At 38.7% G+C, this 27,294-nt stretch overlaps 1 protein-coding gene across 13 annotated transcripts in view; it reads left to right on the plus strand.

Annotated features, from left to right (window-relative positions):
• The window catches only part of MLIP (muscular LMNA interacting protein), a 245,731-nt gene that overhangs the window by 211,742 nt on the left and 6,695 nt on the right, over positions 1–27,294 (plus strand). For 6 of the 13 annotated variants that reach the window (XM_081828434.1, XM_081828437.1, XM_081828432.1 and 3 more), the window contains 2 exons: positions 24,048–24,101; positions 24,227–24,266. The exons of 5 other annotated variants lie outside the window; for them this stretch is intronic. In XM_081828434.1, the coding sequence (XP_081684560.1) occupies positions 24,048–24,101; positions 24,227–24,259 (87 nt within the window). In that variant the 3' untranslated portion in view covers positions 24,260–24,266. The remainder of the gene's footprint in view (positions 1–24,047; positions 24,102–24,226; positions 24,267–27,294) is intronic. 2 more of the 13 variants (XM_031037927.2, XM_081828440.1) reach the window with 1 other exon arrangement.

Here is a 27,294-nt window from a genome sequence, read left to right on the forward strand (position 1 = left end):
GCGCCTGGGTGGCTCAGTTGGTTGAGCGACTGCCTTCGGCTCAGGTCATGATCCTGGAGTCCCGGGATCGAGTCCCGCATCGGGCTCCCTGCTCGGCAGGGAGTCTGCTTCTCCCTCTGACCCTCCTCCCTCTCATGCTCTCTGTATCTCATTCTCTCTGTCTCAAATAAATAAATAAAATCTTTAAAAAAAAAAAAATAAAAAGCTTCTCTAAATTATAGTGCCTTAATGAGGAGGCACTTACTGTTGCAGTCAACGAGCAAAGAAATCCTTAGAATTTCTACAAATATCTGTAAAATAGTATTAACATCTCATTTTATTTTATTTTATTTTTTATTTTAGTATTGTTGGCACAATGTTGCATTAGCTTCAGGTGTACAACATAGTGATTCAACAAGTTTATACCTTATGCTATTAACATTTTATTTTAAAATGTGTCTATTTGCCTCATAATATATAGTGATGGGATATGTAAAATGAGGTGTTAATTACCCTAAAGAAAACATAATATTATATATATATCTTATATATTAAATACTTTAATATATTAATATTTTTATTATATTTTTACATTTATGATATAATTTATATATAATTATTTAAATATTTTAATATTTAAATTATATATATTTATATATTAAATATATATTTTTAAGTGAAAAAAGTAAAGTTGGCTTTGGAATGCAATCATAAATGTTCTATTAGAAGCAGGCAGTTAATAATACCACATAAGGCTTACAAGTGCCCTTTGTTCTTCTGAGCATTACCATAAGGTCATCCTGGCTATTACAGACTCTCAGATTCTGAAAATTTCACAAAAGAATTGATTAGTTAAACTCAACCTGCAATTAATTTTTTTAACTCAAAATCTAGTTTAAAAACATTTATTTTGCCAGTTCTCTATATCTAATGGAATACACCTTTGTACTTGGAAACCGGTAAAGGCCAGAATCAAAATGTTCTAGAATGTGGTTGTACAATATCCCTTGGGCCCTGAAATGTTTTTTTGAGGAAATGCTCATAAACTCAGTCTAAAGACAGTCGTCTAAAAAATGAACATTATTATGTGAAGAATATTTTATTTTTCATATTTAATAGCATCTATCATGACTGATCAACCTGAATTAAACCTTTAAAATATCCATTTTCTGTAAACAGAATGTTTCTGGGCAAAGTTCAGGATGACAGTCTTATGACTTTTGTTTCTTACTCTTGGATTAGAAAAAAGAAGCATTTCAGGGAAAGTATAACATTTTAAATGATTTTATGTTATTTGAAATTCTTCCTGATTTAATCCTTGCCAACATATATGAAATCCATTTAGCTATTAAATAAAGTTAGTGATTCTGAGAATAACATAACCATATTCTTATAAATTGTCATCTATGAGAGGATTATAATTGTGTTTTATAAATATCAATTACATTAAGTAGCTTATTTTTTGAAATTTTGGTGGTACTTTCTAGAACCATTCACCATTCACAGAGGTTCAAGGATAGAGTCAGTATTTCATCCATATTTTAATCTGTACTTGGTCAGGTTGTGAAGAACAATATATAAAAGTGATTTGAGGTTGGACAACTATTTTCAGTTTACACAATCTTCATAATATATTTTGTCTTTCAGAGTCTGAGATTTATTGATACTGAATAAAGAAACATTCATATCAGAAATAATAATAATAGTAATGTAAGACAATATTTCTTAATGGAAGATTCAGAACACTCAATAGTCTTGTACTTAAACTGCTCGCATTAAAATATACAGATTACCCAATTTGATATCTATGTCTACAAACCTTGGGTTATAAATATAGGGCTGGTAGCATATCGGGTTTCAAGACTTGTCTTTTTTTATTTGAAATAGTTTCTTGTCTGAAATTGTAAAACATAATCTGCCATCTAAATTAACTTCTCTCCAATACCCTAACGTCATTGCCAGACATGGTTTATAGCTTTACCTACTAGGCTCATCTCCAAATTCAAATCTTCCTATAATTCCCCCTAGAGAACCACACTGAACTTGACTTAACACTCTTTGATGGTCCCTCATTAACTGGGGCTATAGAAGATGTTTAACAGGTTTTATTCTTCTTCTGTTGAATCTGTAGTGTGTGTTCTTGTCTTCTAAATCTTCATCAGACTCTGTGTGTCCTGTATCTTTACCTTAATCCCTACCCTCTTCTCTTACTTTCAAGATAGAGCTCTATCATATGATGTCATATCATATGTGATGATGCTCAGGTACTTTCCTTTCCATCTTGTAATAAATCAGGAGATCCTTTTTTTCTTCAGGTCTCACGAAGGGAGTTATTACTGTTACTTCTTTCTTTAATCCTTCAAAGTAATATAGCCCTATGGTTAAAAGCATGATGTCTCTAGACAGTCAGTCTAAGTTCATTTCTTGATTTTGGGTAAGTCATTTAGGCTCTGCATGCCTCCATTTATTCACCTGTAAAAGGAGGATGACAATAGTACCCACCCTACTAGAGTATTATGAGATTAGGATGTAGTAATATGTAAAAAGCAGGTAGGACAGTGCCTGGAACATTACAGGAACCATATAAGATTTAGATCTTATTATTAATAAGTCTTTCTGGAGTGCCATTCCCAGCATTCTTTTGAATCACTTGTCCTTTTTGTGTTGGACCCCTCCTCTTTGCAGAAACCTCAAAAAAAAAAAAAAAAAAAAAGACGGAATGAACTCGTCTCTATCCTTTTCCTTGATAGTGCTGCAAGCCTAGTAATTTCAAGACTTTGTCTCTCTCAAAGTGATCAATAGCCATTATCTCCATTCTCCCTCTATAAACTCATGCTTTAACCCATTCTTGAGAGCATTCTGTCTTTTTGCCTCAACCACTCTATTGAGATTGCTCTCTCAAGGTAAACCGGTTGTCAGCAAACTCAGCTGAATTTCCTCAGTCCTCCGTCTCTTTTATCCCTTGCAACAACTGACACAGTTGATCATGCATTCTTGAATCTCCTCCTCACCTTGCTCTTGGGATCATATGTACATTCCGACTCCCTGACTGCTCCTTCTTTGTTTTCTTTCTGGACACTTCTTCCTCTTCTCTCTAATGGCCTCCCGTCAGATACTCACCCACTCACAGACTTTTGTGATTACCTTAGTACTGATAATTCTCAAATCCACATTTCCAATTCTGTTTCTCCTCTGAGATCTAGTTTTATATCTTTAGCTGCTCACTTGTCAGTTCCCCTAGGATATCATATTGTCACCTCAAACTCGTCATTCATTTTGCCTCCAACTAGTTCTGTTCTGGCTTTCCTACTTCTGTCATTAATACCACAGTTCTCAGTCCTCAAACTCAAACTTGATTCAGCAATTATGCTTTTTCTGCTTTGTCCTCATAGCTAGTCATTCATCAAATTGTTATGCCTGTCATGTTGTTATCTCTCACTATTCTTTATTATTATTCTACTTTACTTAAACCAAACGACTTATTTTCCTCCAGGCATGCCTGGGGAATTTTTTACTGTTTAACTTGCTCATGCATTCTCCTCATATAAAATACCTTCCTTCTTTCCACCTTCCTTATGCAAAGCAAACCATTCTCATCCTTTATGACCTAGTCAAATTATCCCTGCTCCTCTGTGAAGTTTTCCCACTCATCAACATTCAAAGTGATGTTTTTCTCCTGTGCCGAGGTATCTCATACATATTACAGGTCATCTTGTATGTGTTTGTTGTGATTATCCTAGTGTCCATGTAGGGTGTGACGTGCTTAATATGATATTTTTCACATTGTAAGCATAGCAATAAATATGTGTTCATGATGACCAAATCCTAAAATGACCCAGGCTATTCACTAGGAGCCCAAAATGCTTGAATATTTGAGATTATTTCCATCTTAAGTAGAAATGAAATAGAGTCAGTTTATGGATTTATCAGTACATTGAATCCAGTTTCAGTCAGTTGAGAATCTCCCTTTTTTCTGGGGTTGCATGCAGTTTCCAGTGAGCTCGTGGAATGCTTCAGCATAGCAGCATAGGGGGGTGGGGATGGGGAGGCAGTAGACATCTGATCTTTCTTTGCCATATGTGGGCTCTGGTATCCACCAGGGTATCCTCAGTCCTATCTGGTATATGACCATCAGTCCTATAATACCCTGCTGCATCCTTCTTTCTTCCTCTGCATGGCATGCCCTGATTGACTCTAGGTTAGCTACTTCTGAGCCCCTCAAGCCTCTATGGGAAAACACGGTTACCTCCATGCTGGGAGCAGATCAATTTTTGTGAGGCCCTCTCAAAACCATCAACTTAGATCCTCTACATATCCTTCACCACGCTTCTTTTCCTGCCCCCCTATTTGTAGAAAACTCTAGGAGTCCATCCTTATGAATTTGCCTACCCACTAAAATGTATTTGTAACCCTGAAATCAATACTCACTGCCCTTTTGTGGTCATTTGCGGACACGTGAGAAACAGTGAAATGTGATTGGCCTGTGCACGGGTTCCCAGCTGAGGTGAACAAGGTGATGTTCTGCCTTCTTGTTTGAACTCTCATGCTGTAAGCAATCATTCTTGTCATGGTCCATTGAGTACCACATGTTTTGTGTATTTGTGTTTTATCTTGGGGGTTTCACTATTCAAAATGGCCTCTCAGGCATAGTGCTGAAGTTCTGTCTGGTGCTCTAACCACAAGAGGGCTACAATGTGCCTCACAGAGAAAATATACATGTCAGGTAAGCTTCCTTTTGGCCTGAGTTACAGGGCTGTTGGCCGGTAGCTTCAATGTTAATGAACCAATGATATATATTAAATAAGGTGTCTTTAAACAGAAAGACACATCTAACAAGACTGTGATTAATTGATGAAAAAGTAATCGGACTCGCAGGAACTTAATCTTATATTTCATCTCGGAGCAATGGTTCAGGACTTGCTAACTCCATGTTTGCAGTGACTTTATAGAACATAACTACTGTAAATAAGGAGAATCAATTGTACCTTTGTTTTGGTTTCGCTGAGAAGAGGATTCATATACAAGTAGTTAATTTGGGAGGTGGTTCCAGAAAACACCAGTGAAGGAAGTGGGGAACTGGAGAAGGTATCTAATAAAGGGCAAGTCACCAGGTGGGAAATTAGAGCTTGAGTTTACTGGGGAATTCTAGGAGTCAATGCGGACAAGTCAGAGTTAGGCAATTTGAGGTGGGGGGCGGGGAATCCTGCTAGCCTTTATTTGAGGGCTGTGCTTGGGGGAGAGGAACATTCATCCCCAGAAAGAAGCCTTAGGCAAAGAGGAGCCTTGTGAAATTCACAGGCTGGTAGTTAAATGTCAAGGCCTGAGATGACGTAGGCAGGACAGTAATTTGTATTATATCTATTCACAACTTCTATGTTTATGATCTAAATTTGAGGTTCAGGATCCTGCAAATCAAAACTTGGGCTAGCAGAGCGCAGGAGAATTTTTTTTATTTTGGACATATTATGCCCTGGGCCATGTATAATGCCTGAAACAATAAAGGGTACAGAGGAATTACAAGTCTGGGTGTGGGTGTGTGTATGTATTGTGGGGGGTTACGATTTTAAAATTGTGTCTCATCTGGAGTCATTTTGATGTAAGAAAGATGTTAGGGTTTGAAGCCGATGGCCAAGAAAGAATTCTTGAGATGCCTTTGGTGCAAAAAGTGGTTTTCTTAAAGCACAGAGACAGAACGCAGGAGCAGAAAGAACTGCACTGGGGTCATGAGGAGTGGTACATTATATACTTTCAAATCAGGAAGGGGTTAGAGATAGTGTAAGTCTCTAAGGACTTTTGGAAGCAAGGTTTCCAGGACCTTGAGAGGGCTAGCTACTGTTAGGAAAATGTCATTTATTACCGTCTAATAAAACTTTAGTCATGAGACCCTTCAGATGTATATCAGTGGGCCATATGCTTGGGGGATGATTGCCAACATGTATCTTGGGTGGGGTAGAGATAAAGGAAGTTTCCAAAGGAATTTTTACATGTTAAAGTAGACTCTCAGGATTCTGGGGGTCAGGCTAGGATTGTCTTTTGCCCTTAGCACAGCATTAACATGGAGACAGCTGAGTTCCTAGAGGAATGTCACTTTGCCTGTTTCAAGGACTTGTCAATGGGCTCTAAGTAGTAAGGAAATTAAATAATTTTTCTTCTGCCTTTGTTTCCCACATCAATTTTACCAATTTCCCGCCCCCCATTTGTAATTCATATAGAAATGTTTATCTTCAAAGTTAATAAAGTACCATGCACAACATACCTGTCAGTGTCTAGGTCAAAGACTAGTGGATCCACCCTCTGTTTTTGAGAATTCAGTTCATTTGGAAAGATTCCTTTTCCTAAGCACCACTTAGATGTTGCCACAGAAGTCTCAACTACTTACTGTCCTGGCCACAGGTAAGGAGACAAACCTGCATGTAACGTGCAGAAGTGAAAGTTGATCTCCCTCCATAACCTTTTTTTCTTTCCTGCATCCTCTGCCTCATTTCTTCTGTCTCGTACTCCCATCATCTCTGAGGCACAGCTGTCTTTTTAAGTCAAACCCAAATTCCAGTTCTTCTGGCTTACTTTCACTTTCCCACTGAAGCATTCAGCTTTCTGTACTTTTTCCTCTTTTCTTATCCCAGCTACATTTTCTACCTTGTATTTAGCACAACCACAGGCCAGGTGGACAGGATGTTCTCTCTACTGTTTTCTCCCCCGAGTCTCTATTCCGCCTGATTTGCACCAGCAACAAACAAGAAAACCCACACCAGGCCTATGGATAGGGCCAAGAGGAGGGAGAAGTAAGCCTTCACAGACGGGGCTGACTTCTGATGTGCTGGCAGGAGCAAGGCTGGGATTTCCTACTCAGAAGGCTCTATTTACAGTGAAAACTTGTGAGGTTGTATGCGTAAGAATAGCATCTTTATAGACAGAGAGACTGCTTTGAATCCCCAGGAGAACACTGACAGCCATTCTGAGGACATCTTCTCTTTCAGTTTTCAAAAAATTACATTATTCGGAGGCCTTGTTTGTGACGGTGCCATTTTTATTTCACTTTCGGTTTCTAAAATGCATTATCCTTGTGCCTTGTTTGCAGCCATTTACCATGTTCTTGTATTTCTAGTCTGCTCTTGTCTCATCCAAGAGATAAGTGTGGCCGGTTTCTTTACATAGGAATCCTCCCATTGGCTCCGCTGCCATTAAATTCTACTGTATATTTTCTACGCAAGCATTGGGGCTACTTAGCTTTTTCTAACATGTTCAATTTAAGTATTATCTCTGGAGTAGACCTTTGAAAAATAGCTTTCACCCACGAGCAGGAGAGAGTTAATTATTTATCTCCCACCTCCATTCTTCCTGCCCGGAACCCCTCCAGCCCTGATCACTCCCATTTGCAGATCCCAGGCTGTGATCAGGAGGACTAGAGGTCAGGGCAAGACTTTAGTAGGACTTTCATGGAGAGAGGAAAACGTATATTCCCTGTGTAAGACGACCTGAGTTCTGATCTGTCCTGGACATTTTTGTAAAAGTGTATCCATATGTGTTTTTCCACTGTTTTGGGGAAAAAAATTTACTTTTAAAAATAGTTTTTTGAAAACAAATATTTTATAGATCTACCAATGTTAACAAACCACTTGGTAATACATATTTTAATATTATATGATTTCAATTATTTCCGTGCCCCTTGTCATTATTAAAGTGTCCAGTTTGATCAGTGAAGTAGACTTATAGTTGCTTTACCCATAGTGAAATGCAACAAAGGTTCATCCACAGCCTCTATTGCTGAATTAATTTTGTTGAATAAATTCTTTTATGTCCATGTTTAGAAAAGTAACCCAAACTCTTGCTTTAGTTTCCTTATTTATAAAATAGCAATAAAAATCAAATCTTTAGGTGTGCCTGGCTGGCTCAGTGGGTCGAGCATGAAGCCGTTGATCACCAGGTCCTGAGTTCAAGCCCCACTTGGGTGCAGAGATTACTTAAGGAAATTAAAAAAAAAAAAAAAAGTTAAAAAAAGTAGAATCTCTATCATAGGCTTTTTACCAAGATCGAGTGAAACTTTCATGTTCCAACTTAAGTACCCAGTTTTCTATATTTTTCAGCATGCTATCTGTTTGTAGAATTTTGGTGCTGGAGTGAAGAAGCAGTCCATAGATATAACTAGGAGAACCTTAATCTCGTCTGAAATGGCTTTGTTCCTTTTATTACAACCTATTCATTCCTTTCATGCTTTCAAATTTATTCACATATGTATTTGCTTTACCTCTGATTTCTCACTCCCCTTTCCTTTCTCCCCATAGTCAACTATACTATTTTTTCATCTGTTTGAATATTTTCTTCCAAATGTTGCATTATTATTTTGTGTACATATAATTTCATTTACAGAAATGATTTTGTTAACACACACTTCACTCTTTTTCCGTGGATTTATTTTTCCTCTGGAATAGTAGGATATTGCACTTGGTTCTAAAACTTTTACTTTAGGACCAAAACTGGGCTCATTTCATGAGAATTACATGGGGAGCTTTAGAAAAATGCAGATTCCTGAGACTCACTTAAAACTCCTCAACTCATAACTTCACTGGACTGGATGATCTTAAAAGTTTTTACCTCCTCGGGGCCCCTGGGTGGCTCAGTCCGTTGAGCATCTGCCTTTGGCTCAGGTCATGATCCCAGGGTCCTGGGATCCAGCCCTGAGTTCCTGGGGTCAAGCCTTCCCCCCACCTCCCATCATAGGCTTAGGCTCCCTGCTCAGCCCAATGTCTGTTTCTCCCTTTCCCTCTGCCCCTCTGCCCACTTGTGCACTCTCTCTCTCTCCTAAATAAATAAAATCTTAAAGTTTTTACCTCTTCAAAGCTTTCCCATTGGTAGCAAATGTTTCCTCTTTTGTCTTTTAAATTCTGTAATGATTTAGCAAGAAAATAAACTTCATTATGAAAAATAAATTAACAAAGAAAAATTATACTGACATTAAAAAGTACTTGATTATAATTGGTGATTTCTCATATAAAACTTTTTCAAGTAAAGGGAAACACAAGTATTAAATGGTATATATAGTATCTTAGGTCACAGGTTTTTTGTTTTTTTTTCCCCTTAATTAAAAAAAAGTCATAAAATGTTAGGTTGAGTTCTTAATTAAAATTATTCCCATGTGCTTGTAACATTTACAATTGGTCTGAGTGTTTATATATCCAGCATTCATGGACTTATTGAATCAGAAAGTACATTTTTTTTCCAGTACACTACTTCGATTATTAAGTCATTTCTCTTTGAAAAAGTACCGAAGCTGCCAACATGTACTTTCTTATGATTTACTTTTTAAGAAATTAAAGTGCCTTTTTCATAAAATGAGATTTTAGAACATACCAATCCTTTATATTAGAATTATGTTTTTGCTAAAGAAGCTGAAACATTTAACTTGAAATGTATCTTACCTTTACAATACGTCAACAGAGTATTTACTGAGGGGTTTTTATGAGCCTCTTTTGCAAGCAGCTGCTCCTGAGATTATAGATTAAGAATAAAGAGGAAATATAACTTGTCTGCAATGACAAAGTGAGAGGGAAGTGAACACAATGGAGATATTTTCAGTCCAATTCCATCCATTATTTGTGTTTTCTAGGTAAAGGGTCACTCCACTTATAATAAGCCAAGGGCAAGATGTCTGTTAGAATAGTGTGGGGACCTTTTTAGCCATATGTATGATGAATGAGAAATACACAGTTTAGGGAATGGGGAGGGTGGAACCCCTAAATGTAATAGACAGTGAACTCACTGGGAGATTTGAGCTCTATTGTCTTTTGTTTTCACATCATGGAGTATTGGGGGTTGGCAATGGACTCTGGAACCTCTGATGAAGTTTCCTGGTGGTGAGGTACTATATGAATGAGCTAGGAAGACAGAAGAAAGTATATCCAGGATCAGTAGGTAGGAAGGTTTCCACCATAAACTGGCTTTAGCCTATTCCTAGGTCATGAGCATACATCCTTTAAGGCTTTTGGAGAGCTTACCCTATAAATGTTGGCTTTTCTCACTTTGTTTTTCTCCATTTGTTCTCCTCCTTATTTATTTTCAAATTCAGTCTATTTGTAAAGTTTGTATTATTTACATTATTGGGAATATCTTAACTGGTAGTATCATTGCATGGCTACTCAGAAAATCGACTCTCTGAATCTACAGAAATGCAATAAATGAATTAACTTTTTAATATTATAGGCGTGTTTCCAACGTGGGTTAGCTCATCTGAAAGGAGAATTTTTTTTCTTTTTGAGGTTTCTTCTGATATTTTAACAGAGATTAATCAACAGAAGTTATGGCAGATTGTGATTTAGCTGGAGAAGGGAAAATATAAAGTATTCTAAACTTCACCTACTGGTTCAAAGGCTGAGAGGGCTTTGAAATTTAAAAAAATTGTTTTTCTAATGTAAGCTGTTAATATTTGGATCTAAAGATGTGAAAACTCTTTTACAGATGTATTTCAAGAATAAAGCAACACTCCTTTGAGATAAGCAGTTTACAATTGCACATAGCTTCAAAATGAGAAAATGAACACCAAGTTAAGTGGTTTGGTTCAAGGTTACAAAACCCTTGTCTAACTAACGGCCCAATTCCCTACCAGTAACAAGAAGCATAGACTTTGCAACTTTTTATTCCAACATGAAGTCTTGGAACCCTAGAGCCCGGAAGTTGATACATTTAACAAATGTATTTATTTCACAAAGATTTACTAAGTATCCCTTAGGTGTCTCTGCTGGCCTTCCTCTGAAATCAGGTACAGGGAAATGTAAGGGGCCTTGGCCAGCTATATTCTTCTCTACTTGGGAAAAGCAGAAATTAAATATGCAAAAAAATCCATTACTTAATGATAATTGTGGCAACTGGCATGTAGAAGACAACTGAGTAGTTATGAGTTATAGAAGTCCTGATGTAGTCTGATGAATCAGGAAGGACTTCATGAGGCCATGATGTCTGAGCCGAGGTCTGAAAAGAAGCTATTTGGGGGCCTGCTGTCCACTCCAGTGAGAGGGAATAGCAGCAGGAAGCTTGTCAGGTGGGAAAGAAAAGGGACAGGACAAGCAGCAGCAAATGAAAGCAGGCAAGCAGGCCAGAGTATTGAAGAAGCAAGTGGGACCGGGAACTACCATTTGAAGTTAGCAAGAAGTAAGACTGCCAGACAGCTTTGTATCCCTGGGGGCCCTGGGTTAGCAGGATTTGTGAGAAGAAAGCAGGGTGTGAGTTGAGGGGTCACAGACATTTTGTAAGAAAGAAATTCATATTTGGAAAAAGTCGGCAAACATTCCAGTTTATTTTTATTTTATTACTTTTTAAATTTAATGTTTTAAAATGTATATTTTAAATTCTGGTATGATTAGCATACAGTGTTGTATTAGTTTTGGGTGTACACTATAGTGATTCAACAACTCTATACACTGCTCGGTGCTCCTCATGGTTAAGTGGACTCTTAATCCCCTTCACCTGTTTCACCCATCCCCCACCAACCTCCCCTCCAGCGACCACCAGTTCTCTAATTTTGAGAGTCTGGGTTTTTTGTTTGTCTCGTTTTTTCTTTGTTTTGTGTCTTAAATTCCACATATGAGTGAATTCATATGGTATTTGTCTTTCTCCAACTAATTTCACTTAGAATTATACCCTCTAGATCCAACCGTGTTGTCTCAAGTAACATGCCACTCACTTCACAGACAGCATTTCATTTACATTTCAAAACAGTCAGAAAGTAGGTTTTAATCTCTTTATTTCACATACAAAGAAACTGAGGCTCAGAGAGTGTAAATAATTTGTCCGTGATTCCAGCAAACTAGCTTCAAAGCTGGTGCTTAAAATCAAAGAAATAGCATCACCACCTTCGCCAACCACCACCATCCTGGAATCACAGACTTGTGTCTGGTCCAGCAACAATGCCTTATAGGCCAGGACTGGAACTAACCTCACTGAGGTCATCCGACTTCCTTCAGTTGACAGATGAGGAAACCGGAGACTGACGATGCAAAGTGACATACCCAAGAGCACGGTTGTGAGTTACGGGAAGAGCCTGGGTTTATCATGAAGTCCACAGTGCTCCTCACCTTGCAACCCCAGGCTGCAGCCATTTTCTGCAGCCACGGTTCCAAAGGTTAGTGGTTAAGAGAACCACTGTACGTCTAACACTTTGACAGACTGGCAGCCACGTTTACTGAAAGAAGTCATCTTGAATTTTGGACTCAAAACTTCCTTTTCTCCTCTTCATTAATAATAACTGTTTTTGTTCCATCGACATAATTAGAAATCCTTCTGTGTGAATAAACCAAGGTAATTTATTTTCTATCATCACAGAGATAAACCACCTGGCTCTCAATTCTGAAACTCTTCTGACAACTTTGGGAGTTCATGGGAATTGGATAACTGTTCGGGTACTGTAGAATAGAAAACCTTTGAGGTGGGTGGAATAGGAGAAAAAGCCAACTCAGAATTGGTTTTTAATGTTTTTTGGATTTTTTGGGAAACCAAAACAGGGGCACTGTTTACCTATGCCAAATTGTTTTCAGAATGGATGATTTGTATAATATGTTCATAAAGAACATTCTGTTCAAAATGGGTAAATGCAAATTAATTGGGCTTTTGACATTAAAAAATGAATGCCGGTGAGTAGATATTTTTAAGAGAAGCAATTCTGAAAACTGAAGTATCAATCATATTTTGTTGGGTTCTCCACTAGAGGGCAAAAAGAACATTTCAACACAATAGATGCCTTAATGACAGGCTGGCATTTGAAACCAGCCATGTTTCAGGTTATCTAATTGCCAGTCAGCATTCTTAAAATGTACTTAATGTAATCACAAACAGTTGACTTTTAGATTTCTTCCAGGAAACCGAGAACAATCAGTTTTTATATCCCTGTCCCTGAGCTCATTTGTTGTCACCTAGCTGAAATTTTTCATTATAACACTTTTAATAAGATCATCTGCAAAATTACGAATTTGCTAATTGGAAAGAAATGTGCAGGGTGCATGGCATTTTTTAGTGAAGAAAAGTATACTTGGAGAACGATGATTTTTAAAGCTCTTGTAAAATAACATGCTGGCCCCTTAGAATTTATTGCCCATGCTTGTGTTTTTATAGGCATAAAGAAAATAAACAGCCATCAGTTTGCACCTTGTTTAGGGGGAGGCACAAAGGAAAAATGAGCTTGTATTTCTTTTTTTAAAGATTTTATTTATTTATTTGACAGAGAGATAGAACAAGTAGGCAGAGAGGCAGGCAGAGGGAGCAGGGAGCCCGATGCGGGGCTTGATCCCAGGACCCTGGGATCATGACCTGAGCCGAAGGCAGCCGCTTAACTGACTGAGCCACCCAGGTGCCCCATGAGCTTGTATTTCACAGCACTCAGCCTCCCCCGTCCCTTCCCTAGTGCATGGTATCTAGATCAGGTTCTTTGGAAGCAGAGCCTGAGACAAGGGTTCAGGTGTTTGTGATTTATTGAGGGCATGCTCTTCAGAAAAACTTTCTATGAGAGGAGTGAACACTAATTGAAAAGGGCTGAGAGCAGAGCAAATGTGTTCCCAGGTAGCAGTCAGCCTTGTCCTAATTCACAGGGGAGAAGGGAGCGTAAGTTGCAAAGTTATCCACCCTTGAGGAAAAGGTGCTGACTTTTGATAGCCCTGTTGGTCAGTCTTTGGTTGTGGGCCATGATGTGGGAGAGCATCAAGAAACTCAGTTCAGGATGCTCTCCTCAGTTGAGGGCGATGGTCTGTAGAAGGAGGCAGCTGTCGGCCCAGAAATATAATAAAAACCCTGATGGAGGCATTCATCTATGTAAATTGAGTCCTTTTAAATTGAGTCTCTCTCTATATATGAATGTGTATATAAACGTGTGTGTTTATATATGTGTATATGTATGTGTTTATAAACATACATATGTTTACCTTTGAGCACAGTTGTTTATCTAAACATCCTTTAATGCTATAACTTATTTTTTAAAATGTCTTTTGTATGAGGTTGATCCACATGAAATCACCATTATTCAACAGTTATTATTCAAGTTAGTCAATGGTTCTTGACCTACAAAAGCATAAATTTTATCAGTTTTATATAGTTCAGCCTACTTGCTTGTCTCATTGCTTTATTTTGTTATCCTTTTACTTATTCAGTGTAACAAAAGCCATATATACCATGTGGTATTTACATAGTGAAGGAGTCTTTTATTTTGAAACTTCAGGACAGAATGTTCCTATGTGGTTTCATCTTGCTTAATATAACCACTGTTTTACTCCTTTCACTAAAATGAGCATAACATTTTTTCAGATTTTTAAATTTGTTTAAGTTTACCCATGTGTGACTGATTTGATACAACTCAGACATTTCATTTACAGCCATGAAATAATAATACCCATTTGCCCTCAATAAGCCATATGTTCCATATGTTCTGTGAATCAAATAGAAATCTTTTGCGGAAGAAATGACTGTGGGGTTGGAACCCTCCTCAGGTTGGTTAAAACACTATCTTAGTTCTGTTGAGGCATTAAGATGAAGTATAAGACCTCTCCTTTGCTCTCAAAGAATTAGAGGTCAACCACTAATCTCAATACTTTGTATTACTAAGAATATATGTTTGGGGCCCCTGGGTGGCTTAGTTTGTTAAGCGTCTGGCTTTTGATTTTAGCTCAGGTCATGATCTTGGGGTTGTGGAATCAAACCCATGTTGGGCTCTGTGCTCAGCGGGGAGTCTGCTTGAGATTCTCTCTCTCCCTCTGCCCCTCCCCCCTCTCTCAAATAAATAAATATATTTTTTAAAAAGGATATATGTTTATGATGGTCATATCTTCCTGTTCATTGACTTTTTTTTTACTAGTATATAATGTCTTTTCTCGTCCCTTATAATTTTTTTTTTAAGGTCCATTTTTAAAGATAATAACATTACTATTCCAGTTTTATATTGGCTCATATTGGATAGGTAAATCTTTTCCTCCTTTTATTTTCAGTTTTTATGTCTTCTTGTGTGTGTATCTTTTCTCGACCATATGTTCTCTGATCTTGATTTTTAATGGTACCTAAAGAGACTTAATGTGTGAGATTATCTCATTACATGACCTTAATACTGTCATGTTATTTTATGTTTTCCATTACTCTAATTTCTTATCTCTTCTCTCTAGTTTTCCACCCAAGAGATATGGCTTTAGTTCACTAGTTTAAAAGTGATTCATTCATTTTTTTTAAAGAATTTATTTATTTGACAGAGAGAGACACAGAGAGAGAAGGAACACAAGCAGGGGGTGGGAGAGGGAGAAGCAGGCTTCCCGCTGAGCAGGGAGCCTGATGCGGGGCTTGATCCCAGGACCCTGAGATCATGACCTGAGCCAAAGGCAGGTGCTTAACCAGCTGAGCCACCCAGGCACCCCTAAAGGTCATTCATTTTATTTTGTTATGATTGCCTTTAGCCTGGGGTCCACATTGATGTTCATATACCCCTATCAGTATCTAAATCTTCTAGGAAGACAAGTCTACTTGGCCCCTTCCATGACTCTCATCATGTTGATGTATCATATTCTAGATTTTCTTTCATGGCGACACCATCCTTACTCAAAGTGTTTTATTACCCTACCTTCCTGTATTTCTTGCCATATCTTCTTGCATTCGTTTTTTTCTTATTTGAGTCTTTGAACCAAGAAGGTTTTTTAAGGCAGTCCTTATTTGGCAAATATTCTGAGGCCTCGTATGCCTGAGAATATATTTTATGCTTCAGTGTTTCAATGACTATTTAACATTTATCAAATTCCACGTGATAAAAATATTAGACAAATTTGGTAGTAATGTAAGCATTTTTATCTTAATTTTCAAAATATCTCAGTCTTTGGAATGGCTGAAACCTACTAACATAACGTAATAACATAACATAACATAACATAACATAGGGGTTTTCTATGGGCTTCTACACTTAGTAAATACTACACCTATTATGGTTTAAAGTTTAAATAAAAATTACCATGGTTGTTAGGATGTGGTTCTGTCAGGAACTTAGCAAGGAGTAAAAGAAGACAGATTAACCAGAGAGGAGATTTTAAGTGGAGGGCTGCCTCCTGTATGTAGCCTGTCTGCCCTACCTCCTTATAGTTGGACCCCATTCCTCCATCTTTTCATACATTGTTTCACACTACAGTTTGTGAATGATGTGAGTCCTTCCTAACACTCTCACCATGTCTGTCATATAGCTTTAAACTGTTAGCACACCCGCTGCCTACCCACCATCTTGCCCCAGCTCTTTGATCCTGCAGTGCCTACTGCAGCTTGGTCTTAGATCCCAACCATTCCTGAGGGATTTGACAGGGATTCTTACTTTCCTGAGTCTTATAGTCAGACGGCCCTCAGCTCATCTGCCGAGTAATCATTCACACAACTTCTCCCTCTTCAACCTCCCCTCCTTACATTCTCAAAGATGCTCCTGGGAGTGTAGTGTTAGGGGAGAGCAGAGTGGGGTCTGGTAGGGGTTCTCTGGAGGTCCGGGGGAGCACAGATTGGCCCCATCACATTTGTGCCTGTTCCTCCTCTTAAGAAACACTTTTCCAAATTTTTGTAATACACCGACTGACAACTGTTGACACACTCCTGGGTTCTGGGATAGGTTTCTTGCAACTTCGGATAACTGGTTGCAAATTAGGAACAGCTGGGATGAGACTAAAGCAGGACAGGAACTGAAAAAAATATTTACCAGGCTGAGTCTTAATACAGAGCTGTTTATTTTCTATTATATGTCCCATTGGGATAAAAGAGCTAATAGCCCTTATATTCTATAGAAAAGAAAGAACAGGGGGAGAAAAATACTCCCCCACCAATGTCTTCTGTGAAGAAAGAGACATTCAGTTTATGATTGTATTAGTGTTAGTATGATATTGACTCAATTGAGAGCGATGTTTTGCCTGTAGTACCAAGGAACTAATCGTGTCCTTGAAGGATAGAGGAAAGACAGAGAACAAATATGCTTCATTGTCAATTCCAATTTCAGTTTCTGGAATTTGAGTCCAAAAATGGTGTTGGAATATAGATCTTGTTCCATTTTCGTTACAACCTGGGAGCTGTGCAATGCAAAAAGTGAATGGTGTAGTTAATCCTCTCAGGGAAGTGGTTTTCCAGGTGAGAAAGAAGCAACTCTAGAGAAAAATGTGGATAAACAGAGATGTAGTACTTGTTTTCAAAACAGGCTGAACACAGAGTAGATGAGAAAAAAAAAAATTCTATTAAGCTGCCCTTTAGAAAGTGGTCTTTAGAGGGAGGGATTCTAACTGTCCCAAGTCTATGCCTCCTGGGATGAAAGAGAAAAGACCAAGAGTAAAAAAAGTATAATTTGGAAATGTTCAACCAGATCTCAAAAGACTCATTACAAAGATCAGAGCAGAAGATTCTTGTTTTCTTCCTGGTATTAGAGTGGTTATCAGACTTACTGGTACTTTGACTCCAGTATAATGACATTAATGATCAGCGCTTAATAGCAAGTTTTCTCTGGGTTTATCAGATTCCAACTGAGTTTATGATGATACCAAGGGAACACACGAAGGGATGTTGTGAAATTTAATAGTGTTTATAAAAGCTCATGCAAGGGGCAAGTGTCGCTGTTAAAAACTGATACTAAGGATTCCAGGGAGGAGTCTATGGAGAGTTCATTTTTACCATCACTGGAGGCACAACTTCTACCTCAGCTGTGCTTCCGGAGATTCCAAAAATGAAGGCGATTCCAAAACGAACTTTTTGTCTGAGACAGCATCATTTATCAATGAACAGAGCTGTGCTTACACAGACTCACCAAGTTATCCAACTAGAGGAGGTACTGGAACTCATCTACTTAGGGCCCAGATTTTAAAGATGAGGAAACCAAGCTCAGAGACAAAGTGATGTTCCTAAGTCACACAGGGAGTTAATGGCATAAGCAAAATAAAACAAAAAAAATTTAAGACTTTAAGTAATCTCTGCACCCAATAGAGGCTTGAGCTCGGGGCTCAAACTTATTACTCTGAGATCAAGAGTCACACACTCTACTGACTGAGCCAGCCAGGCAGCCCTGGCATGGGCAATTTTTTTTTTTTTTAAAGATTTTATTTATTTCAAAGAGAGAGAGAGTGCAAGTGAGCCCATGAGAGCATGGGGAGGGGGAGAAACAGAGGAAAAGGGAGAGGGAGGAGGAAAGAATCTCTAGCAGACCCCAAGGTGAGTGTGGAGCCCCATGTGGGGCTCGATCCTAAGACCCCCAAGATCATGACCGGAGCCAAAACCAAGAGCCTGAGTGATGCTCAACCACTTGAGCCCCCCAGGTGCCCCTGGCATGGGCAAATTTTTAAAACCTTAGGGCAAAAATAGATGCTGCACCTTTAAATTCTAATACTACATATTTAAACTACTTATGTTTTGGAATTTTAAAAAATATTTTAGGCTAATGTAGATGAACTCTTTAGGACATAGGGGTAGGAGTAGCGTGTTTCTGCCTGTCACTGAGAGCAGGTGTTTCCTCATAGCACAACTGCCCTCAGTAAGGGAAAACTTGGAGCACTGCCCGTTTTGTACAAGGCATAGACTCATGAGCAATGAAGTTGATCAGCTAGTGTTTGGTGCACAGTGACTGGAGTATGATGGGCCCTAGCCTCCAGCAGCTGGAAGTCTTTACGGGAAATGAGACAAACCCATATTGAATAGTCTTCATTCACTTAACAAGCATTTGGAAGGGCTTCCTCTTTCCCATCCTAAGTGGAGTTGCCTAGCCTCAGTTCCTGACGTTCTCCAACTCACTGTGCTCATGCACTCTGAATTTTCTCCCTCTCTTCCCTTCAGCCTGTGAGTAATCTCTTTTCAGCTATTAACCCCATATTCACTCTCTATACCCCTTCTTCCTGCTAGGACACTTATCCTTTAGATTCGGTCTCTGGGAAAGAGATTCCTTCATCCTTCTAGACCAGGTCAGAGTGCTGTTTTGAACCCTCACAGTCCTCTGATCTTTTACTTCCTAACACACCATTTTGTGTTTGTTTCTCTATATTCCTGATGAAATCATTAAGATCTGTCTCTCCCACTGCTCTGTGGTCTCCAAGGGCAGGGGCGATGTCTTTTTTTCACCTTTGTATCCCTAACATCTAGCAATATGTCAGGCACACTAGCAGGTACTTAATTAAAAAGATCTGTGGTAAATTATATAATTATATGACTGTAATACAGCTTAATTGATTAGGACATTTTGAATATAGTTAATTTCAGTTGTGAGTAGATAAATATTTGAAAACTATCCATCCCTCAGTTCATACAAAACTGTTGGCTGTGGCCTTCTTACTCAACCTGTGGTAGCGTTGGCATAAGCTGGGAGCCACTTAGAAATGCAGGGTCTAGGGGCCTCTCCAGACCTACTGTGTCAGAACGTAAAGATGGTAAGACTCCCCAGGTGTTTCCTGTGCACTGGGATATGTTGTAAATGAGGGATTAAGAACTCAAATGCTTTCTTTGTCCAGGCAGATCCCCAAAATGAATGAAGCAAGCCAGTTATATAGGTAGAAGCATGATAACAGGTGACTTCTGACCCTTGGTCTCCTTTTAGCAGGATGGTGGGGTCTGTGTTGACGTGAAGACCTTCAGCTTCATCGAACACAGACAGGTGGCTCTACAGATCTAGATGTTGGCAGGCCCGGTGTTGCAAGACCTTTAAGCAGTTCAAGAGAAACCAGAAACACAGACCTGCATGGAGAATCAGTAGCTTCCAACACGGACAACTAAATTCAATTCCTTTTCAGGCAAAAGAATTGCAAGGGTCAAACAGAACATACGTGTGTGATAGTTCTAGTTCCAAGGTCCCTGGTTTGCAAAATTTCATATAAATGAGGAGTTTTTTAGGAATGCAGTAACAAGTCCTAATTCCTCACTAATTCAGAATTCTTTAATTTTGCAGGTCAGAAAATCCTCTTTTCTTTAGCCATCTCATTCATTCATTCTTTCATTCATCTATTTACCCAGTAATCATTTAGTTGTACTCGGTGCTGAGCGGGTCCCGTGCCAGGTGCTGAGGACCTAAAAATGAAAAACACATAATCCACATGACTTCCAAAGGCTTAAGCTCTCCTGATGGCAATGTCATACTTATGAAATACACGGTTTTATGTTGATAGTGCTACAACATTTTGTCACATCTATTTTTGAGAGATGTTCTTAGGAAGGCTGCATTGTAGCTGGGGTGGTTCACAAGTCTAGATGGGGCAACAGAGGTAGAAGGTACGGCTTACCAAAGACAAAGGGAGTGAAGGAGATTTATGAGATGTGGTTCAGCCCAAAAGCAATTCCAAAGGACTAAATCCTTTTTTTTTTTTTAAGATTTTATTTATTTGAAAGAAAGAGAGAGAGGAGGGGCAAAGGGAGAGGGACAAGCAGACTGCCCGCTGAGCCAGGAGCCCGAAGCTGGGCTCAATCCCAGCACCCTGGGATCATGACCTGAGCTGAAGGCAGATGCTTAACCAACTGAGCCACCCAGGCGCCCTCCAAAGGGCTGAATTCTGAATAGCATTTGTAGCACCCTTGACGATTTTAAAATGTTAACATTTCTTGCAACACTTTCTCAGCTTCATGATTTCTGGCAGACAAGAAAACCTACTTCATCTTTGTGCAGGAGGGAGAGCTCCTTCACCAAAGCTAGAGCTTTGAATTCCATTTCTCAAGTAGAGTCAAGACTTAATGAAGTGATTCAACCACATTTTGCGTATTTTCTTTTTTTTCTAGTTGTCGGGGTTCTCATTTCTCCAGTTGGTTTGAGGGCATTTATCTGTCTTTGTTAGACAAGTTAACGTTACCTCGGGAGAAGCAGTGACATTTACGAGAAAGCCACACTGGTAGCAAACACTTCACAAGGCTTTATGAGTTTGGTGGCAGCTGTGATCAAGAGCGTAATAAAAATCAACTGTTTTGTCTCATTTCATCGGAGCTTTCTATTTCACTGATCCTCCTATGAATAGTGTTCTGATGATAAAATTAGTAACTTTTCGTGTGTGTGTGTGTGTGTGTGTGTGTGTGTGTGTGTTTTGAGGCATAATAGTAATTTGCTTTCCAGAACACTTATGACCAAGTAAACTGGCTTGGATGACTCTGGCCTTCAGTATACACCTACTCTCTGGATAGCACACCACTCACCTATTTAGAATATTTTATTTTATTTTATTTTTTTAAGTAGGCTCTATGCCCAACATGGGGTTCGAACTTAGACCCTGAGATCAAGAGTTGCTTGCTATACTGACTGAGCCAGCCAGGTGCCCCTGCAGAATTTATTTTAATGTTTTAGTGTCACTGTCTCCATTCTGATTGTGAGAAGATTTTCACACCGTGTTTTATGGACCCCCCCCACCCCTGCACCTAGCATCTCTAGCCCTCCTTCACTACAAAATCTCTCCATTCAGCAGAGATATCAGCATTCAGCATTATTTCTCTCCAGTGCTTCAGTGTGTCTTCCCTAATCAGTAACATAGCGACATGTCTACCTGATGCTTCCTCACTCGTCCTAGAGAGTAGGGGGTCTAGAGTCACGCAGGAAAATCTTGAGTCTATTCCATACTCCAAGACAATGCTTTAATCTAGACCTCTTCTTTATTCTCTCCCTCAGATTACTTAAATCTTCCAAGCACCTCCCCCCGCCCCCGCCTTCTGTATTTTGCACATCAGCCACATAGACATTTTTTGAAATGAAAATCTGATCACACATGCCCCTCTTCTTGCTTAAAGTACTTCTGTGGTTTCTCATTGCCTGGAGAATGAAGCCAGACTCCTTAACTGACACATAAACTCCATTGTATTATGTCTCCAATGTGGCCCTTCATAGCCACACCAGGCACTCCTGACTGCTTCTGGCCTCTGAATGGGGCACTCATGCCTTTAATCCGTGGCTCTTCCTTTTGTGAAATGGCACACAGCACTCCCTTCCCTTCGCCCCCCATCCCGTCTCCTGAGTACCTTCCTTGCATATTACCACTTCATCCTTGCTTTGAAAGCACAGTGTGTGGCATTTTCATCCAGCTTCCAGTCATGGCTCTACCCCATACTAGTTCTGGACCTGGAATAAGTCATTCTGCCTCTCTATGCTTTGGTTTCCTCATCTGTGAAACAGGGTAATACTAGTGCTCACTTCACCAGATTGTTGTGAAAACGAAACAAATACATGTGATGAATGTGTCATGCGAGTACATAATTATTATGGCTAAATCTGTTACCCTTCAAGGGTATTAATATCACATTTTATTTTACATTTTCAGTCAGTTTGAGGATAATACAAAGGCAAACCCACTATGATAAAAAAAAATCATAAATAGAAGAAAGTATTCCAAAGCCAAACATAAATGATTTGGGGATTATCAATTAATCAGGATTAGTCATTTTCTGTTCTCTTTTGTTGATTAAGGTAATTAACACATAGTTTTTGAAATTCAAGATTAAAATGAAATGGATTTAAATGAATGAGTACCTATATTGGAAAAAAGGAATGGAATATAAAAATAGGTATTACATAATTGCTCCATTACTTTTCTAGTCTTAGCTGAACATCTTATTGGAAGAGTTCCAACATTTTAAATTTTAGGATATTTATCCTATTCTATTTTAGGAGACTAGGAGAGTGAAAATTTGACATTGTGCAAACTCTGATGATTTTTATAATTACTACTGCATAGCCTAGGTATGCTAAAGAGTCTGCTGCCTCCAGGACCAATTACCTGGGTCTAAGGTTTGAAATGGTACATAGGGTCCAGTCCTGAGCCATGCTGAAGATCTCAGGAGACCCTGATGAACAAGAGAAAGTAAGCACTTCCGGCTGATTTCTGGAATGCTATTTAGATCTCCAGTTGGCTCTGGGGCCAGATCATGCTTCTATTTAAAGCAAAGGCCTCAGGCAGCCAGGAGTCCTGATGTTATGATACCCAGGACACTTCATAGTTGGGAACAGAGCGTAATGTTTGGGATTTAGTGAAACTATAACTTTAGGTAAAAACAGACTCCATTCTTGAAAATCTGCTGGCACAGAGGGAGGGAAACCTGAGGAAAGGTGAAAAAGGACCTCTTTGGCCTTCCCAGCAGCCAATACTGGCATGGTCCTGGGGCCGAGGCCAGATCACTGAGTTTTACTGGAGGATTAGGAAGTAGGCGCTCTTCTACTGAGTTACTGATCATATCAGGACCCGCCTGAGAGTGAAAGCTGGGCAATTATTTTCATACTCCTGATTTGCCCAGGACAATAACAGAAACAAGGAATGTTCTTGGCACAACCCTGATGTTGGAATGAGGAGAGATGGCCAAAGAGAGGAGCAAATAGATTTATTATGAATGATAGCTCTCCCCTGCTTTCCATGTGCGAGGGTCCCTCATTCTGCCTCTCTCTTTTTCTTGCATTATCTATGTCTTTCTTCTATCTTAATAGGTTTAAGTGTATGTCTAATGCTCGGATGACCAATGCAATAATCAAATTCCTATAGAAGCACAAAACCTTTTCTGTGAAAAAGTCACTGTGTTGTAAACTACATTATAACAACATACCCTATAAGATTACAATATTTATGAAGTCATTGTATGTTGAGATTATTACTGTTTGCAGTAATGAACAATGCTTTTATTCCAGGTAAGCATTTACTATCTGTAGGAACATCTGCATTTACTGTGGGTCTAAGCATGATTTGTTTCTTCTGCTTTGGAGCTTTTCAATTTGAGGCCTATTGTGAGGGCTGAGACATAAATATAGCTCATTTCCTCTCTGTGAAATCTGTCAGTGTGTTTTAACAATTCATTCAATCAATAAACAATTAATAAATGTCTATACCGTATGCCAGACACTGTTAGAGTTTATGTGGGATACAACGACACATAAGATGTGTTCTTATGCTCAAAGAATTCACCACTGCCAGTTTTTTTTTCTGTGTCAAGAATATCTTCCCTTGTTTTAATAACAAATCAGTTCAAATCAAATGTTTACACTTGGAAGAATCTACTATGATCAGCAATAATATACGTATGTCATTGTCTAACTATTTAAATGAAATGTAAACATTTATTTCTCCTCACTTCTACCCCCCAATGTCATCCTGGGCATCTTTTCTGTGAAGCTGAGTCATCCAATGGTGGCTATTCCTGAACATGAAACTCTTGATTCCAAAGAGGTAAATGTAAGATACAATTAGAGATGTAGTTATCCATGTCCATGTGATATTAGATTGTAGAAATAAATCTTATTTAAAAAAATATTAATAAGATCATGTTTTTATCCCCTTTAAAAAAAATAAAGCTAACTGGCCCACTTCGTGGTGTTCAGAAGTAACTGATAGGTGAGTAAGTAAATTCTTGCTTCTTAACGTGGAAGGGGTTCTGGAGGTACCGATGTGTGTGGCACTTGATCACAAACCAGTTCCCCAGTGTCTGTCTTTGAGATTTCCACCTGGATTCATATGTGAAACCCTGTTGTCCTCTCTTGATGGTCAAAGGGTGTCCGTAATACGTATGGTGGGTCTTGTGAATCAGACACCCCAGTATCTCCTGCTGTCTCCATTTCAGCTCACTGGAGAATGTCTGCTGAGCTCACCGAGCCCTGCCCCTGATCCCCTGGTAAATTCTGCTTACATCAGGTAGCATGTAAGCAAAAACATGCCAGCTGAAATGTAGCCTCTGATTTTCATACAAATGTGTAGCCGCTTTCGGCTCAGGTCATGATCAGGGACAAAAAATAAATTTAAAATTGGAGAATGTCTGCTGACAAAATATAAATTTAAAAAACTCTTTGTATTTTTATAAATGTTATACCAAAGAGGCAAAGAAAAAAATTCTGTACAGGAATTTTTAATTTTCTGTTAATCAAGAGCAAGAATTACTGAACAGTGTTTTCTTCTTCTACATCCTCTCAGATAAAGTGCCTAATGTGAGGGGAGAAAGTAATTTTTAAAGGACTTATCTTTCAGAAGGGAGTAAGAGAGCTCATGCTTTAATTTCAGATACCCTTACAAATGAGGCATGGTCAATTTTACAGCCTTAAAGTTTAGAAAAAAAGCAAACATAATAAAAAGGAGAGGGGAATAATAAAATTCCAAATAAAATGTAACTTTTCCCCAAGCAAATTTTCTACAATTTAGGGCATCTCATCTACTTTTCATAAACTGATGTTCCTGTTGCTGCAAATTTTAAAACCTTTATCATATGAGACCATGTGGCTTTCTGCTGTAACATTAGGCATTAAACTAGAAAAGCGTGTTGTGAATAGGTGTGGATTTCTATCCTTGAGCACATCTTTGATTATTTTAAATAGGATTGTTGGTTCCATGAGTATGGACCATATGGAAAAATTTTAATAGATGTAGCCAAAATACATTCCTGAAAAATTATAACAATTCACTCTGTTTTTACAGCTGTTTCCCTGTACTCTTGCCAGCATTGAGAATTATCATAATGGTCAATTTACTGAGTGCTTACTATATGTTAAAATGTATTATGCACTTTATATGCCTTATTTTACTTATCTTCACAAAAGGAAGTTAAGTACTATTATTCCCATTTTACAGACGAGGAAACTGAGGCTGAGGGAAATCGGTATATTGCCTAAAGTGAAATAGCTGGGAAGTGTCTGCTCCATCAGGACTTGAATCCAGATCTGCCTCGAGCCTGTGCTCTTAAGAACTCGACCATACTCTGTCCAGCTCTCTATCCAAATCTCTAGCTATACTATCTAAATCTTTCTTCCTTTTTTTTTTTTTAAGATTTTATTTATTCGAGAAAGAGAGAGAGAGTGAGAGAGCACAAGCAGGGGGAGCAGCAGAGGGAGAGGGAGAAGCAGGCTCTCCACTGAGCAAGGAGCCCGAGGCGGGACTTGATCCGAGGACCCTGGGATCATGACCTGAGCCGAAAGCAGACACTTAACCACCTGAGCCACCCAGGCGGCCCTAAATCTTTCTTCCTTTTAAAATCATATTTTAGGGACGCCTGGGTGGCTCAATCAGTTAAGTGTCTGCCTTCGGCTCAGGTCATGATCCCAGGGTCCTGGGATCGAGTCCCACAACGGGCTCCCTGCTCAGCGGGAAGCCTGCTTCTCCCTCTCCCTCTGCTGCTCCCCCTGGTCATGCTCTCTCTCTCTAATAAATAAAATCTTTAATAAATAGATAAAGAAAATCATATTTTAAAATATTGACAATTTAAAAGGGGAATCATATTTATTTCATATTTATTTACATTTAAAGAATTCTGTATTTTTCTGTTACTTTTGTCTGCTTTGTGCAGACAAATGCATTATGTTATGCATTTATCTACTGGTAGGGTAGTATTTTTCTTACTGAGTTGTCAATTCCCTTTACATATTAAGGATATTAATTCTCTGTCAAATGTGCTAGCCCTTTCAGTGTGATGGTGGCAAATTGTGTAATAGTAAAAAATTGGATAATTATGTCCAAAAATAGAACGACTGAATAAATTTTACACCTTCAATGAATGTTTTCCTAACTTGCCCATTCAGCCATTGACTTAACAACTCGCTCTGCGTTTCTTGTCACTGATTAATTAGGTTCTTAACTTCAGTAACCTGCAGAGGCTTATCTTCTCTCCAACTCCAAAGCCATTCCTTCTGTCATCTGAGCTCTTTTTTTTTTTCGGACTAATCTCTACACTCAACATGGGGCTTGAACTCATGATGCCGAGATCAAGAGTTGCGTGCTCTGCCCACTGAGTCAGCCAGGCGCCCCCAGATTTTACACATTTCAGATGAATGTAAAAAGAAATAATCAGGGCGCCTGGGTGGCTCAGTTGGTTAAGCGACTGCCTTCGGCTCAGGTCATGATCCCGGAGTCCCTGGATCGAGTCCCGCATCGGGCTCCCTGCTTGGCAGGGAGTCTGCTTCGTCCTCTGACCCTATCCCCTCTCATGAGTTCTCTCTCTCTCATTCTCTCTCTCTCAAATAAATAAATAAATCTTAAAAAAAAATAATAATCAAATGTTCTGTTTCTTTCAAATGTAATAATTTTGGCTCAAACTCACATAGGTTGTTTCTACACAATAGGAGTGTTTCTACACAGTAATAGAAAATCAATTGGTTATTTAAACAACAAAGACATCCAGTTCAGATAATAAGTGCTGAATTAAGAACTTTTGAATGTGTTGCAAAAAAGAATAGCTTGGATGTCATATTTGCACCAATTATCATAATTCTAGAGACAAAACTTAAAATTAAGCCAGTGGGTAAGATTAACAAAGGATGATTTCAACCTCAGGTTTGGAATACATGAGAATAAAGAAACTAAAGTTTGAAGTTTAATATTTATGAGAGATAGTGAATTACTGTTGGTATTAAAAGAAATGTAAATAATTAAGCAAAGGCCA

Source organism: Leptonychotes weddellii, chromosome 8 (genome assembly GCF_054177405.1).
Source record: "Leptonychotes weddellii isolate Sample4059 chromosome 8, ASM5417740v2, whole genome shotgun sequence".
NCBI lineage: Eukaryota > Metazoa > Chordata > Mammalia > Carnivora > Phocidae > Leptonychotes > Leptonychotes weddellii.